A 15,955-nucleotide genomic window follows, 5' to 3' on the forward strand; every position below is an offset into this window, starting at 1 on the left:
CCTCTCCCCCCTTTCCACCACCTTAGCAACATGTTTTGCTTGAGTCTATGCAGCAATTGTGTTTTTTGTGTCTGCTGCCAGGTCCCAAGGTGATGATGGGCGAGCGCTGGACTCCGACGGCGGCAGCAGCCAATGGTGCGGCATCTCCGTGATCCCCGGCACGTCACCCGCCGACGCCAGCGACGATGCCAGCGCGGAGCCCGGAGTGACCGTCAAATCCCTCATTAAGTCCTTTGACACTGTTGGACAGAGTGAGCGCTGAGCACACGCAGACACAAGCAGTTGGCCGGGCCAGGCGTCCCGTCACATCAGTGTAGCTGAAGAGGAGAACAGCTGATGAGTCAGCTGTTCAGCTGTGGTCTCCAGCGTTCATGTCTGTCGTTTCTCAGCTCGTCGGGTCTGAGCTGAATCCAGGCAGGCTGGGTGAGGGATGGGGGTGGCATGAGGGGGTTTCTGGTGTTTGTCAGGAAAATCATTTGATACTGATCAACATGAGATGAGCTGGAAGTCTGGGACTGATTAGTTGTTTTAGTAAATGTTTTTGTAGATGGTTTCTCACAGGATTGACACAAATCTGGAAAGTGTGGCATGGATTTGTATTCAAATATTTTGTATAATTCTCTTTCGCTCCACATGTACTAGGGTGTTTCTACCAGCTTTGCACATTTACAGATCTGAATTTATGGCCTTTCTTATTCACAAAACTATCCTTACAATGTCTTAATGCAGGTCAAAGTAATAAAGTCTGTGATCATCTGACCGGAGGACCTTCTTCCAGATGTTGGCATTGAGCACCACTTGGCCGGTGGCAAACTCAGAAATTGGACTTTAATATTTACTTTGAACTTCTTACTTTATTTAGAGCTGTCATGCTAAAAAGTCTGGTTTATACACGGCATGACAAATACAGAAGCAGTCCTGTTGGCAAATTCTTCCATAGGGGCTGTGCTTCTCTGCAGCTCCTCCAGAGCTACCATGGATCTCTTGGTCCCAAGAAAACTTTCTGGGGTTTTACCGCTTCCAGATTTTGGAGTCAGTGTTGCTCCCTTACATGTGCAAAACTTATGGTATTATCTCTAACGTAACTTCTCCACATCTTTCTCCCTGATTTGTTCTTTAATCTTAATGTTGCTCTTTATTGACGATTTTCACTGATATGTTTTGCTATTAATATACCAAACGTAAGCTGTGACATCACAGCCTTAATAAAAATTTTTAAAAAAGCACACTCTGACATCGATCATGGATATTACAGATGGTCCATGTCATGCGGTTCCGGTGCTTTCCACTCCGAGAAGCCCTTTGAGTGGGATCCCCGTCCGCACTGCACCAGCTGCAGCCGTCTCCCCCATCCAGGTACTTAAAACCTCAACCTTCATCCAAAAATCACATGTAGGATTTGGTGGAGGGGAGCTTGTTTTCGACTTATTCTTTGTCTTCTTTTCTTTTTTCTTTAGAGACATTCCTACATTAAGCCACTATCAAAGACACTGGAAAAAAGAATAAATCATGTTGAGTTTGCTCATCCTCGTGGTATGTAACACTCAGTCCGAATCTTATTTGATCTGCTGTATCATATTTGATCGGTTGCTGCATGACCCAACGATCCGGTTCTCATCAGCGAGCCACCATCAATATTTTGACACAGCCAGCTTCTTCAGCAGTGACCTTCTACTAAAGGCTCTGACCAAACCACGATTGCATTTTGACCTGACCACCTGGTCTGTGGTCAGAGTGAAACATGACATGCAGACAAAACGCCCAGTCAGCCAGCACTGTCCTCACCCAAAGAGCCGACCATCAGATTTTGTTGTGGCCTGGTGAAATTTCCACGTTCATTCAAATTCCTGATGGGTGTTTTAAAGGCAAAGTTCTGCTGATTCAATATCCTCAATGAAAAGTACAACAAATACAATCAAACATTTGACTTCTGCTGGTTTCTTACTGACTTTTGCCACTTCCTTCTAGAAAAACACATTTAAATGCAACTCTGGAAATGCTCTTAAATGTGTCATGGTTGATTTGTTTCCAAATCCTCCCCTGAGGAGCTGCTGTAGGAACATAGTTTCCTGACTGGAAGCAAACATTTCTAGGATACGCTCTGTTTTTCGGCTCTTTTGTCACATTCTTCTGCATCCACATCCGTCTCGCGACCTTTTGATTCCGCAGATAAGTTGTCAGGTTTTGGCGAGGACCTGAAACCAAACAGCCTCATGAGGAAGAGCCCTTCGCTGGAGAGTGTAATCAAAAGTCCCATTTCCCTCAGCAGCCGCACCGCATCGTTCAGCTACAGCCGAGGAAGCAGCAAACTCAGGTATTGTCGTTTGGATCTAAAGATGAGCTTAGAGACACAGGAACAGTGTAACTGCAAGAAAAACATTAAAACAAATTCAGCTTCTTTCTCACTTTAAAAATGTTTGAAACATAATGCATCTGTTACCATGTTTAGTATGTTAAGGGTTATGCGAGAACCGCTACGTTATTGATGATGCATGCAAATACTCACCAATTCTGGAGTAATTTAAAATGGCAAAAACATTTTCCGCTTCTAGCATTTTACAGCCTGAAACGGGGAAATAATGAATTCAACAGCAGAGCTGCAGTGACGTGTGAAATGTTTAGCATGCTGAGTGGAACGACAATGTCTCATGTTCTTCCCATGGCCTCCAACCCCAGGGAGCAAGTCCCTAGAATAATATTACAGATAGACGTTAAATCTGTCCGTCATGCATAGGATTTCTTCCCTTAATGCTTTACAACTGTGCACATTGTGCATGATGTCTGGAAACATTTGAGTGCGGGACTAGAGGGACGGGGGTCCGGGCAGTAAAACGGGCTTCCACTCTGCACTGAGATGGCTGCCGTTCCAAGTAAACGTGGCTCCGCTCTGAACTCTAAAACAAATAAACGAAACTACAAAGAAGCTCCGGATTCATCATGGTAGTGCACGATCAGATAATTTCCTCCAGTAATGAAAAATTGCAAATCAAAGGGGCTTTTTTCTTTTATACGAAGCAAGGAAAACTAGTGAATTTGTTTTTCCTTTAGAGCAGCACCTAACACAGATTTTGACCCTTAATTTTCCTGTCTCAGTTTCTCCAGTATTCTTCTCTATTTTCGGGACATGTTAGACGTTTAGCTGCCTTTTCAGTAAAATGTTTGTATTAAAGCAAATCTATTCTTTCTTGAAAACTTTCCTAAATTACGCTTATGTCTCTCAGTATCACTGATAATCTACAAAAACACTCAGATCTTTCAGGTTATAGAATCAGAACCTATAGGAATAAAGTTGGCACATCTAATTTTCTCGACAACAGACGATCTCTCAGTAAAGTTTTTTGTTTTACTTTTACACCAGGCATGCTGACTTCTTACCACTTATCAAACTGTCTTCTGTTAGAATACATTTCCTTTTGTTTTCCCAAATAACCTGCAGACCTCAGCTTTGCATTTCATCTAAATAATATAGTTAATGTGCCTTATTTAAGTTTGAGATTATATTTTTAAAATTTTTTATAATGAATAATAAATTTTGCTGTTGCCTAAAAATGTTTAACCGTGTGATCTTTTATTTTTCTGGTCGAAACAGAGAAGAACTTTTGAAAAGGAGAAATAAAAGTCATCAAGAAGTTCAATGAGAAATCTGAGAAGAATCAGATGTTGTTGTTTTTTTTAAAATTAGGCTACAAATATAAAATTAATTTGCAGAATGCATTCTTTGTGAGGACAAATGTTGCTCTAATCTAGCATAATTTTAGCTGTCTGACCAGCTATGATTAGCAAGCTTCCTCCACGTTCACACAAATAATTGTGTGGGAGTGGGAGTGTGGGGGGGGGCAGTAGAGGAACTAAACTAGATATCGCACAAGTTGTACTCCAGATGACATCTCTCCTCTCTCTCTCTCCTCTGATTGCGGCCCTCGTTCCCCTGGTGACAGTGTGGAAAGAACGGACCCCTTGGCCGCTCTGGCGCGGGAGTACGGAGGATCTAAGAGAAACGCTCTACTGAAGTGGTGCCAGAAGAAAACAGAAGGCTATCCGGTAGGGATCACAGGCTACAGACCGCTCTCAAACATGAGACGTGCTCCACACACTTTCACGCCCAGCTCTCCTTCACGTCTACATCTGACAGTTTGATTTGTAGCCTGCACTCCCCTGGTTTCCATTAAAAAAGTGAGCTGACGCCTCCCGTTCTCTGCTTTTATTGCATGACGCGATATTGATTATGTCTTTATTTATTTACATTTTTTTAGCCATTGCTGGGTTAGACAGCCGGAACAGCAAACTGTTGACCAACCATTTAGCTAAGTGGCATCTCACATCTCACTGGTGTGAATGGGTTTGTGTATTTAGACGGCTTTGGAAAATTATTTTTTCACTTTGCAAAAAAAAAAAAAAAAGAGAACAACTGGAAGGGGGAAAAAACATAGTTCTATTTTGTTTTTTCAAAATAATTTGAGAAGTATGGCATTTATTCATAGTTAGTATTATTTCCTCTGATAACCTTAAAAAGAATCGCAGTGAACCACCGTCCGAATACACATAATACAGGGTGGAGATGCTTGAAATCCTTGGATTTCACTTCGGTGTTTTCAAGGTTTGGAAAGTTCTTGCAAGGGATTGATGTTCAAACTGCACAGTTTTGGAGCAAAGTGCAATATAACATTTGAATACAAAAAACCCTAAATGTGGACAATGGTGTTTACAGTTGAAATCAGATATTTTCATACACCTAATGAAAAAACATACATATTTATAGATTATTTCTAGATTACCATATGTGCATGTGCATGCTTATTTATTTATATATATTCAGTCACATTCAATTACTTACATCACTCTTTGATATATATATATATATATATATTTATATAGTAGTTTAATCTCTGGATTATAGAGATAGAGCCCCAATTTCAGGCCTTAAATTTTGAAGTCAAATTCTTTTAACTCATGGTGGATATATATAGAGTATGTTTTTAACAACTGAAGGTAACATAGATACTTGGTAGTGTCAGAAAATGGCACTATGTGCCTGGAAAACACATGATACTTCCCCTTTAATCTACTTTTCAACAACGGATCTGTTGGTTTTTACACTTTCTGGAATCAACCTGGAATCTTCACTTAGGAACAGAGATTGAATTTGGTTTTTAGTTAGAGGAGTTGTGACCTTTGCTGTGATTTAAATTCAGCACATTTTCTTTCAGAAATCAGTTCTCACCCCTTATTATGCATGCACCAGCTCTCTGCTGCTCTGAAACGAGTCGCGTTCTTTAATACGTTTGACTGTTAGCATCACTTATCAGACCAGGCGGTCTGAAAGTCCGCGGATGGGGAGCCGTTCTCTCCAGAATGGACAGGTTGCTGATTCGCCAGAGTTGCAGTGGAATGATTTGGATCAAACTATGTTTATGTATTAGGATGGCCTAATCAAAGTCCAGACCTGAATCCAACTTAGATTCTGTGGTTTGATATGAAAGTTCATGTTTATAGATCTTTCAGAGAAGAATTGACTATTTTTTTAAAATGTGCCAGGCTGTTAAAAAACATTCAGGTGTAATTGCAGAGAAAACTCTGATTATGAGAAATCAACACAATCACACAATATATTTTATTATTATTAAATTAAACATTTTTATGAAACCTCATGTTATTTTCCTTCCTCTAAGGAACACAAATCATGAACTCATTAGTGTTTTTTTTAAATTATATAAATAGTAATGCAATACTTCAACATTTCTGGTTGTAATGGTTCCACAAATGGTGGAATAAATATTTCTTAGGCCACAGAGCCAAGTGCTGACATTAACCAAGCCGAGTTTCTCCCTTAATAGCCAGTTTAAGGAACCCATTATACCCAGTGGGATTACAGATTAGCCAGTATAATCACTGTGCTAAAATGTTTTTTCATATGCTGACAGCTGAAGACAGTCTCCAGACTCTGGAAAAGGCAATTACAACGTAACATGATGTGCGATCCTGTCAAAATACAACCTTAAAATACAGCAAAGCCTTTTTTTTCCTTCTTAAAATCAATTGTTTCGTGTGACTTTTCCATAGAAAGATGCACAAGTTCTAAATATAGATGGAACCTTTCCAGCGAGAGATTGAGTTATTGAATGAGCTGTCACATCGACGGTTCTTACTTCTGGAGAACAATGCTGCTGAACTTTGACCCGCCCTCCCCCTATCTCAGCTCGGGGACTTTATGGTCACAGTTTGCTCTGGTGGTGAAAGACGCTGCGCTAAAAACCCTGAAATCAGAACTGATGGCCTGTCTGTTGGGTGGATAAAACCAGTGATCTTTAGTGGTTTTAACGGTTTTTAAAGGCAGTTAAAGGTTTGCTGAGAAACCAATCAATTATAAATGTTGCGAAATTTTCCAGTTTTCCTCCAGGATTTCTCTGCGTTTAGCTCCATCCACCTTCCTAACCAGCTTCCCCACAGCATGATGCTTCCACCAACAGTTTGTAACATAAGTATGTGTTCAGCAGCTCTTTCGTAGTCAGTCAGAGGTTTATACAACCAGCTTATTTCCTGGGAATCTGGTGGCAGCTTCCTCTTTCTGTCAAATCCAAGAGAGGTTGACTTTAGGATCACAAACGACTCTTCCTGCTGCATCACCATCAACATTTAGGGTCTCTGTTGTCTTTTTGTCTCCTTTTCTTTGTTTATAAAAGATATAAACAAAGTATTTGAGCTGCTCTGGCTAAGGGACACATTTATGACACAGATTTTTATTTAGCGTCATAAATTTCAAACTGACAGTCTTTGAAATTATTTGTGCTGAATATGGTTAAAATCCTTTTAATGTTTCTGTTCTTGAGTAGTTTTTTTTTTTTTTCTTTTAAACACAGAAACAGGAACAATTTAGAAATCTACCAAGTAACCTAATCTGTAGAGGGAACTGTATAATTTGATGTGTATGCTGAGATTTAAAGTTACACAGTTATTTAGTGGCATCAGTGTGTGTGGAGAAAGAATGGAAAATGCTCGCCGCCCATTGAAGATTTTTACTTGTGAAACATTTTTTGTTTATCATTTTCATTCCAGAGTATTTCTGAAGTTTGTGGTTGTAATGTGGTAAAATAGTATGAATACTTTTGCGAGAAAATGTAAATTACGAAGCAAACCTGTGGATTTTAGTTCAGTTAAGGACAGATGAGTTGAGCAACATAAACTCTTCACTGTAAGCGCTGATCCCCTTCACAAAGGGCGATTATTTGCAAATGTCAGGAATGCATTAAGTAGATTTGGCTAATAGCGATGTTTCAGGCTGTGGCGCAATCACTTCCTTTCTGGATTCGGACGGTGATCCATTGTTGTTCGGATGTTTCTTCCAAGCACCATGCGCCCGCTGTGCTATTGGGTTTCTCAACGCACAGCGAGGCGGTTAACTCTTCCATGGACGCCTCGCTTGAGCCGCGATGTAAAGTCTCGACATCGTACAATGCGATCAATACGCGGCGCAGCACTCTGTAATGTGTGCTTCAGTCAGGAAAACAAAAGGAAAGCCACTAATAAGTGACAACTAGAGCAATTAGCAGAGATTTCCAGGAAGTGACCCTGGAGATTTTTATATCCTTCTGCTGAACTCGAGCCTTTCCAGAGCTGACGTATTTACAGCAGTTTGTGAGAGTGACTCTAGTTTCTTAGAAAACGTGACCACAAGATCCTGTTTGAGTCTCATGCCAGGCTGTGAGAAAAGGCTGCAGACAGAGGATGTGTTGAGCTTCACATATCTGGGGGAAGGTTACGGCGCTGCAGGCCTCCAACCGTTTGGGTCTGTGATTCCAGTCAGAACGAGCAGAGAGCCTGTGACCTGGTCAGTTTGGGCAAATACTCACTCATCTGTAGAGGAACTGGTCGTATTTTTGTCTTTCTGTCAGGCTAATGCTCAGCTCTGATAGAGGCTAGTAAACTTTAGCGTTAGCTTCAGATCTGACCTCATTTATAGGCAAAAAAAAACAACTTTTAAATGTTTTGATGCATGCAGTAAGTCGCAGCCACGTTCATTTTAGCTCAATTAGAAGGTGCCGTTATTACCTTTTATAGTCCATTTAAATATAATTGTAGCATTTTGTTTATAAATTATAGCAGGGCTAATCTATTGATTATTCTAACAATTAGATTTTTTTAAAAATTGGAACATTCTGAATATTTTTAATTTAAACATGTCTTTCTGAAACAATGTTAGAAATACGTTAAAAGTATAATAAATAAAATGATTCAAATCCTTTATCTTAAATAAAAAGACATTTTTTTTTGCCAAAAAGGAAGCAAAGGATGCATCTGGAGCTAAAAAAAAAACTGACATCTGATTAGCTCACATTTTTGATGCTTGACTAACATCATGTAGATGATGGTTGCTGTATTAACTCTTTGTTTGGATTAATAAGTGGACAGCACAGAGAGGATTTAATTTTTACAGAATTTGAACCAGATGAAGCTAAAACTTGAAGGGGTTTTGGGTTTTAGGTTAAGCAGCATTCATTACTTCGTCAAGTATATTGTTCTTTCAGGAAAATAGCCTTTTTTGAGTCTGTATACTCCAGGTAATTTATGAATTGCTCTATTATTTTAACCATCGATTCATCATGATTAATCCCATTAATTGTTTCAGCTGTATTTTATAGTTTATGTTTATAAATTAATCAGTATCCATAAACTTCTAATTAGGAATCCTTTACTTCCTGGTTTCCTGCAGCATCAATACAATCTCAGACAGATGCCCGTTTCTTTTACCCACTGCTTCCATAATTTACCTAGCAACAGGTTAAAAAAATCATCAGAGCTCATTGTTGGAGACCAGCAGCAGAGAGTGTCACCCCGGGGTCACAGAGGTCACATTCAAACAAAAATAAACATGCCCACTGGTTGTTTGGGATGAATCAACCAGTGGGCATGAAACACTCAAGCGGCTCCGGGGTAAACCAAGGGGTGGACATGTGGCTGCTTGCCCACCTGGTGGAGGATCTGGGATGCGGTCGATCTGCTTCTGTGCATGACATCATGAATCCTCTGAAATCATGAATCTGCCCTCACAAAGTGAACGATTAGGATTATTTTTTTGTAGGATTTTTTTCTCTTTTTGCACATCTGTGGCGTGGATAGATGTTGCACTTTCTCTTCTTTCTGCCTCCAACAAATTCACTGAAGTTTTAATTCAACGCTAATCAACATTTTGGCATTTGTGAGCCACATAGGGTTTGTTCTCGGCCTCTTTTGGCCACATAAATACCAGTCAGGTGAAAGAGGAAGCTTTTGGCCCTTCCTGTCCCCTCTCTGGTTCCAGGTGGTTCAGTCAGGACTCGGGCTCATATAGGTCACCATTGTCTGCCAGAGACAAAGTCAATGCCAGTTGTTATTACAATCCCTTTGTTGGCAGGAGACGTTGTCAACCGACTGCCTAATTAAAGGGAAACAGCACCCGGGTGCTATTGTGAGCATTATGGGAGATTATTTGATGGTTTATAGTAGCTGAGGGCATAATAAATCTGTGTGATTGTAGCTGGACAGAAAGCCTGATGTCATTCTTTGCTTTTTTTTTTCTGGAATCAATAAGAGGGAGAGTTTGTGTAATCATCACGAGGAGAGGGCTGTTAGATGTGTTGTAACAACCCTTTGCTTATTATTTTTTTAATATTAGGTTAGGCTCTCATTGCTCATCTATTAAAGGGAAACGTCAGTCACTCTGCTCTCGGTGTGCAAAGGCTCAGGTGTGTTTACGGATTTGCGATTTGGTATCATCACATGTTTTCTACACGTGACGGCGCCTCTGATGGCTGAGAACGTTTGAGAAAAATGTACAGAAACATGTTGTGCCTGTGTTGTACATATGAACATCTTAAATTTGACCTTTCACATGCTTTTTCCTTCCATTAACATCGTTACGACCCGTCTAGGGGGGGGGCAGATCATCCTCTTCAGATCCCAAGCAGCCAACACACACGAAGTTGAACATTTTAAGTTATTTATTTTTGAAAAGCTGTATTTTTGATTGAGATCTTACAAGTGGAGCATATGGCTTCAGAGTTAGCTATAATGCCGAAAACAACAAACAAAAGGAAACTATCTGAATATTAATCGAAACTTACCTAATTGAAAGTAAATAAACTAAATGACAGAAACTTCCCTCCCTAACTAAGAAAAACATGAGAAAACTCAGCAAACATAAACGGCAGCTCACGCCTACAAACTCCAGAACTGTTACAAGGTGTTAGCAAACAGTGTGGCCGGTTGAGACGGGCTGAGGACGGACGGCAGGAAGTCCCAGTCCGCAGCTTTCATATCCGCCAATTGGACGCCTCCGTCGTCTTCTGGGAACCAATCAGAGACAGGCACTTGCACGCTCACATTTGCATAATTAAGTTGACGACGCCAGTCGTAACAACATGAAAATGCCTTACTGAGAAACTCTTAGCTTCTTATGGTGGATGTTTTACCCATTTTATTTTATTTTTTTAACAAATCAATCGTGATCAGCAAAATTTGTCCTTTTTGACCAGATAAAAATAAAAAAATAAAAATGTTTGGTAAATATTTTTATTGGTGGAAATAAGATTTCACTTTGACACTAAAAGCTTTCTTTTTGCCTTTTTTTGTTGTTCATGACTGACTTATAAAATTAGTAAACCATCAAATGAGTGAATTAGGTTAATTCTCACTGTATATCTACCCTAAAGTGTCGCAATCAGAAGCTGTTAATGTGTTATTGTGTCTTTGAAGATAAATTAATCAGGATTTTATAACACTGAATTTTAGAAAAAAAAGACAGCCCAGTCAAACCAGATTAAACTGCAAGGGTTCGTATTTTCATCTAGAATTTTTTAGTTAATAAAAAGCTTCATGTTGTTTTTTCCTCACACTTCCACGGGCTCAGCATGACTCAGGGAACAGATTGGTTTATCCAAAGACGGAAACATTCCAACCATCAAAGATTGGACCAAACTCCTGATTTCTGACCATAGGAAACATTTTTTAATCAGTTTTATCTGTTCAGTCACGGTGAACATTCCTTCTATTCCCCAACCTGCAACCCCAGATTCACCTTAGATATAGTAACTCAACATCATCTTAAGCAACTTTGCTCTATAAACCCCAGGGAGACCAGAAACTTTGATAAAGTTAAACCTTTAATCAGCTTAGGTAATCTTTGGACTTTTGTTTCCAGCCGCAAACATCTTTCTTTTAGTTTTCATGTTTCTTTTGATTTTCTTTGGAAAATTGGCCTGAAACTAATTTTATAATTAAAAAAAATCCCAAATTATGTTCAACTGATTTGATTTTATAATAATTATTTTAAACAAATATACAACATCTCTTTAGTAGGATTGTTTTTTCAGCATTCTGTATGATCACTAATTAATTACGACATAATAACTTACAGCTAAACATAGCCAGTCAGATCCTGCACACGTACAAAGACGAGTCCACAGTTACAGAGCATGCCATCACCATGGAGAAGACATCTTGGACCCCTGGGGGACATGGTGTTTCACAGAGCAACATGTTTATCCACCATCCACCCTAAAAGCACGACGCTGGAAGCAGGTGAGGTTCTGAGCTGAACTCTTAGGGGACGGCGAGATGTGAGCCCAGACCGGCTCCGTCACCTCGATTGTCGGATTCTGGGAAGCACAGATCGATTGGCGAGGGCCATAAACGCAGCCTCTGATTGGCTCTGCCCTGAGGGAGAGACTCCAACGACTTCTCACAGGAAATTAGTATTCACAAGGGATCCTGTGCACGTCAGCTTTGCACTAAACGCATGAAACACACAGAACTGTCGCACTGCATTTTAAGGCAGATTCTAAGATGTGTCCTTGAAGGATTGTATGATAAAACTTCTCAAGGCCATTATTTTTGGTCATTTGTAAGTTCAACTCTTCCTCTTTCTTTTTCTTGAACAAAAATGTATATTGACCGCACACACCTGGAGAGTTTACTGCCATTTGTTTTGTTTTGGTTGTTAGAAATGTTTTCTATAGTCTCATGTTTTTGATGTTTTTGTTGAAAGCTGTAAGCAGAGCTCATGTAGACATGTAGCCATTTGATGATGTGTCTATTTATAGCCATGATTTTGGGCTGAATTTTGTCTACATCAAGTTTGTCAAACTGTCGGCCCGCGATCCAAATGCAGCCCGCCGAGGCTATTTCTGTGGCCGTCGAGACTTTAACAATAACTTCAGGTTCCCAAGGTCAGTCGTCATTTTTTCTAATTCATGCAAGCTTTGGTTAAAACTGGATCTGAATTAGATATGTAGTTCATCCAGAGTCTTGGGTTCTCTATTTTCTTTTCTGCTGGTTTTTAGAGGGTCTGTGGACGAAACTGAGAATAATCGATTAAGCTATTGATTATTCTGATGATTAATCGGATAAAAAAAAAAATGGATTGATAAAGATTTTTCCCATTTTAACTTTTTTAAATAAAATATTAAACATGGGAATAACAAATAAATCAGTTCTTTTTTAAAAATAAGAAAATAAACATTGTATTGCCTAAAATCCAATAACTTAGTATTCCTCTAGTAAATCTGAGCCTGGTGGAGTTAAAACTATTACACTTGAAAAGTTTGGAGTAAAACATATTTACCGACAAAGGTAATTTTTTTTTATCTTAAATACTAAATTTATGTGTTTTTTGCACAGTTTTGGCTTAATTTACTTAACTGCTCTGAATATATTGGGTTTTTTTGGGTGGGGGGTTTAGCAAATGACCTTTTTATAAATCTGTATATTCCAGTTACTGATCAATAATTTTCTGAATTAGTTGACAAGTATTTAAATAACTGATTCATCACAATTAATCCACTTAATCATTTAAGCCACATTCTTAAAGCCAGAACTGATTATCACAGACGTGTTGAATGTTTAAGGGGTTCTCGGTGCTAAAAACTTGATCTGGATGGTCAAACGGTAACCAAGGTATTAACTTGTAATTGTAAAGATTTTTGCATTTTATTTGGTCATCATTTAGATGTTCCTGAACATTTGCCCAGTTGGGAACACAGTCTAGCCTTGCACTGTATATTTATCATACTCTTTGATGTCTTAATTTAGGACAGCTCCGGACACTTTATACATTTTTTTTTTCTCAATTAACCATAGAAGCCAAACAAAAATAAATGTGCTGTTTGCTCAAGATGGGAACAATGAGAAAAGCCTCTGAACATTCAGCTCAGCTGGGCCTGAAAGAGCAGAGCCTATCCGGCCTCATCTGGGAAACTCACACACACATATACACACACACGCACACACACACACACACGCAGGCTCACACAAAAGCCATTGAAGAAGCGGAACGGACCCCCGGGAGAGAGGGGTATGGAGGTCAGACATCGAGGACAGGAAGAGGATAGAAGTTCAAAGAGTAGACGTTGAAACTGCGGCTTTACTCAACATTCATCTGTTCATTAGTTGTTTTTATTCCGTTTCCTTGAAACATGACAGTCAAACTTTGTTTCTCCCCCAAAAACTATAGATAACAGGTTTATTGTAAGAAAGGAGCCAAGAATCTCAATCATGAATCCAAATGATGTCACGTTGAAACTGTCTGAACTACAAGAAAACACCAGGAGCCCTTTTGTTTTGTTTTTTGGGGGGTTTTTTTTACATCAGAGTTGTGTGAAAAGGTGATGTAATGCACCTAAAACCCAGAGTTAAATAGACTTTATGTAACACAGGAAGGACATGGTGAGAAGCCTCATTTGGAGAACATTGACATTTTGTTAGAATGTTCTCTTTGTCTCTTTTTAACCAGATGAGACGAAGCAATATTTAGAAAGGTCAGTGGAATCCAAGATGTTCACGAAACTCCTTCAAAGTTTGGAGTTATTTGGCTGAGAAAATGAGGAAGTTTGCCCTTTCATTTTGATTTCTGCTCCAACTACCAAAACTGTACACATTGATCACATTTTGTGTTGCAGCACAACAAGATTTTGCTCAGGTTTTCATCCTACATTTCGGCCAGTGTGAATGCTCTGCATCGGTCCAGATGACAAGTTAGTCTATCAATAAATACACAGAATATTACAGCATTTTTATTTTAATTTACCATTAGAGTAAAAAACTGAAAAAAAAAACATGTTTTTTTGTTGTTGTTTTCACAGAATGCAACTTTTTTTTTTTTTTTTTTTTCACAGAATGCATGTTGCAAAGTCATTTTCTTTCTTCTTACTTCTCCTGTGAGTAAATGTTCAGTGTTGCAACAGTGACTTGTTGACATTGGAGTGTCAAGTGGCATTAAAGCATGACGGCAGTAGTTGGCTGGTCATAAGACCAGTGGCGTCTATGTGCTGCTGCAGAGACTAAACCTCTGTGTGTGGGTGTGGGTGTGTGTGTGTGTGTGTGTGTGGTGAAGGTCCAACCTATTCATGAATGTCATTTTAAAAATATCCAAAGCATTCAGTAGATAAAGACCACACTCGATATGACCACGTGTTGCTTCTTCTAATCGCTCCACAACTAGTTTCCTGTGTTAAACTACAATGATCCAATGTGAAAATGATGGGAAGAAAATCTAAAATTTACTTCAGTTTTATGTATAAAACTATGGGCTTGTCTCTATCTTTGTAAAGCAGAGGTTGTTCTGCATTTAATAAAAAAAATAAGCCAAGGAATAAAGACTGAAAAATACCTGAAAGGTGTTTAAAGTGAGCTGCTGCACTACAAAAACAAAAACGGTGCCGGTTTGTTTCACTTCTAATAAGATATTCTGCCGTGTTACAAGTAGAAAAACTAGTACTGTTTTTATTAATATTAAGAAATTATTGACTTAAAATAAGCTCCCATATGTTGCTGAAAAGTTACTTGTAAGTTAGTTTTGTCTCATTCCAAGTGTACTAAGATAAAGCAGACCAAATCTATTTGGTAATATTTTGTGTTTTTGTGGTGTATCTGCTGGGACTTTATACTATTTATTTTGCTGCATCATAGGAAAATAAAATTCTGGTAATACTCTCAAAAGGTAAGTTGAGGTTTGAGCTAATTCGTCTCAATATCATTTTTAATTGAGTGGCAAATAATCTGAGAATGAACAAACTCCTTTTTGTCACGACGTCACTGCAGTAGAAGTGATTTTAGCCAGAGCAAGTTTATCCTTTGGCTTTGCTTGGTTGCCTGCAGTGAATAGTGCCGTCACTCTGGCCTCATTTTTCTGCTGCAGAGAATGGACTTGACATGCTCTTCTCGTCAATACTAAGGTTTTCCTCCACAGTTCCCAAGCAGAGAAAGGGAACCTGTTCCCCTCAGGTCTGAGCTGTTCCTCTCTGGTCACAGTAGAATGGAGCAAGTGATTACAGGACAATAATGTCTCGTTGGCGGTAATGTGGACACGGCTGCAGCCTGTAGTGGTGAAGAGCTTTACCTTTGGTCAGGAGGTCTGGATCAGGAGTGAAAGAACAAGCTGTTGGACAGAAGCCTGTGCTCAGATACAGAGATTTTTCAAGTGGAGCTGCTGATGCAACACATTGAAAGGAGTCAGCTGACTCGGTTTGGCAATAGAAGAATTAACGTACTGCCAACAATTACACTGTACTACATTGCCATAAAACAATAAATCACAGTATTTTCGTCTAGCTTCTAGAATACTTGAAATGATACAAAACTAACTTACAAGAACCTTTTCTGCAATATGAAGGAGCTTGTTTTCAGTCAATAATTCATTATATTGATGAAAACGTATTGGTTCCACTGGCAGGTTATTTCACGTATACATCCGGGAAAACGTATATGTGAAATAATCTCAGGGGAACTAGTACTTTCTTAAAAATATTAAATAATATTGACTTAAATCAAGCTCCTTTATCTTGCTTAAATCACTAATCACTGGACTATAAACTAGACAAAATACCTGGTGAGATTTTGTGCTTTTGCAGAGAGCAGTCCAGTTTTTAGGAAGAATCAGAGACGTTGCATTTGTCTCCATTACCTTTCAAAATGAGAGGGTTGTTTA

General features: G+C 39.1%; 1 protein-coding gene across 3 annotated transcripts in view; it reads left to right on the forward strand.

Moving 5' to 3' along the window:
- The window catches only part of specc1 (sperm antigen with calponin homology and coiled-coil domains 1), an 89,003-nt gene that overhangs the window by 55,877 nt on the left and 17,171 nt on the right, over positions 1–15,955 (forward strand). For all 3 annotated transcript variants that reach the window (XM_044141341.1, XM_044141342.1, XM_044141343.1), the window contains 5 exons: positions 82–251; positions 1,256–1,356; positions 1,458–1,533; positions 2,170–2,314; positions 3,939–4,041. In XM_044141341.1, coding sequence (XP_043997276.1) covers positions 82–251; positions 1,256–1,356; positions 1,458–1,533; positions 2,170–2,314; positions 3,939–4,041 — 595 coding nt within the window. The remainder of the gene's footprint in view (positions 1–81; positions 252–1,255; positions 1,357–1,457; positions 1,534–2,169; positions 2,315–3,938; positions 4,042–15,955) is intronic.

This window comes from Gambusia affinis, linkage group LG15, assembly GCF_019740435.1.
Source record: "Gambusia affinis linkage group LG15, SWU_Gaff_1.0, whole genome shotgun sequence".
Lineage (NCBI taxonomy): Eukaryota > Metazoa > Chordata > Actinopteri > Cyprinodontiformes > Poeciliidae > Gambusia > Gambusia affinis.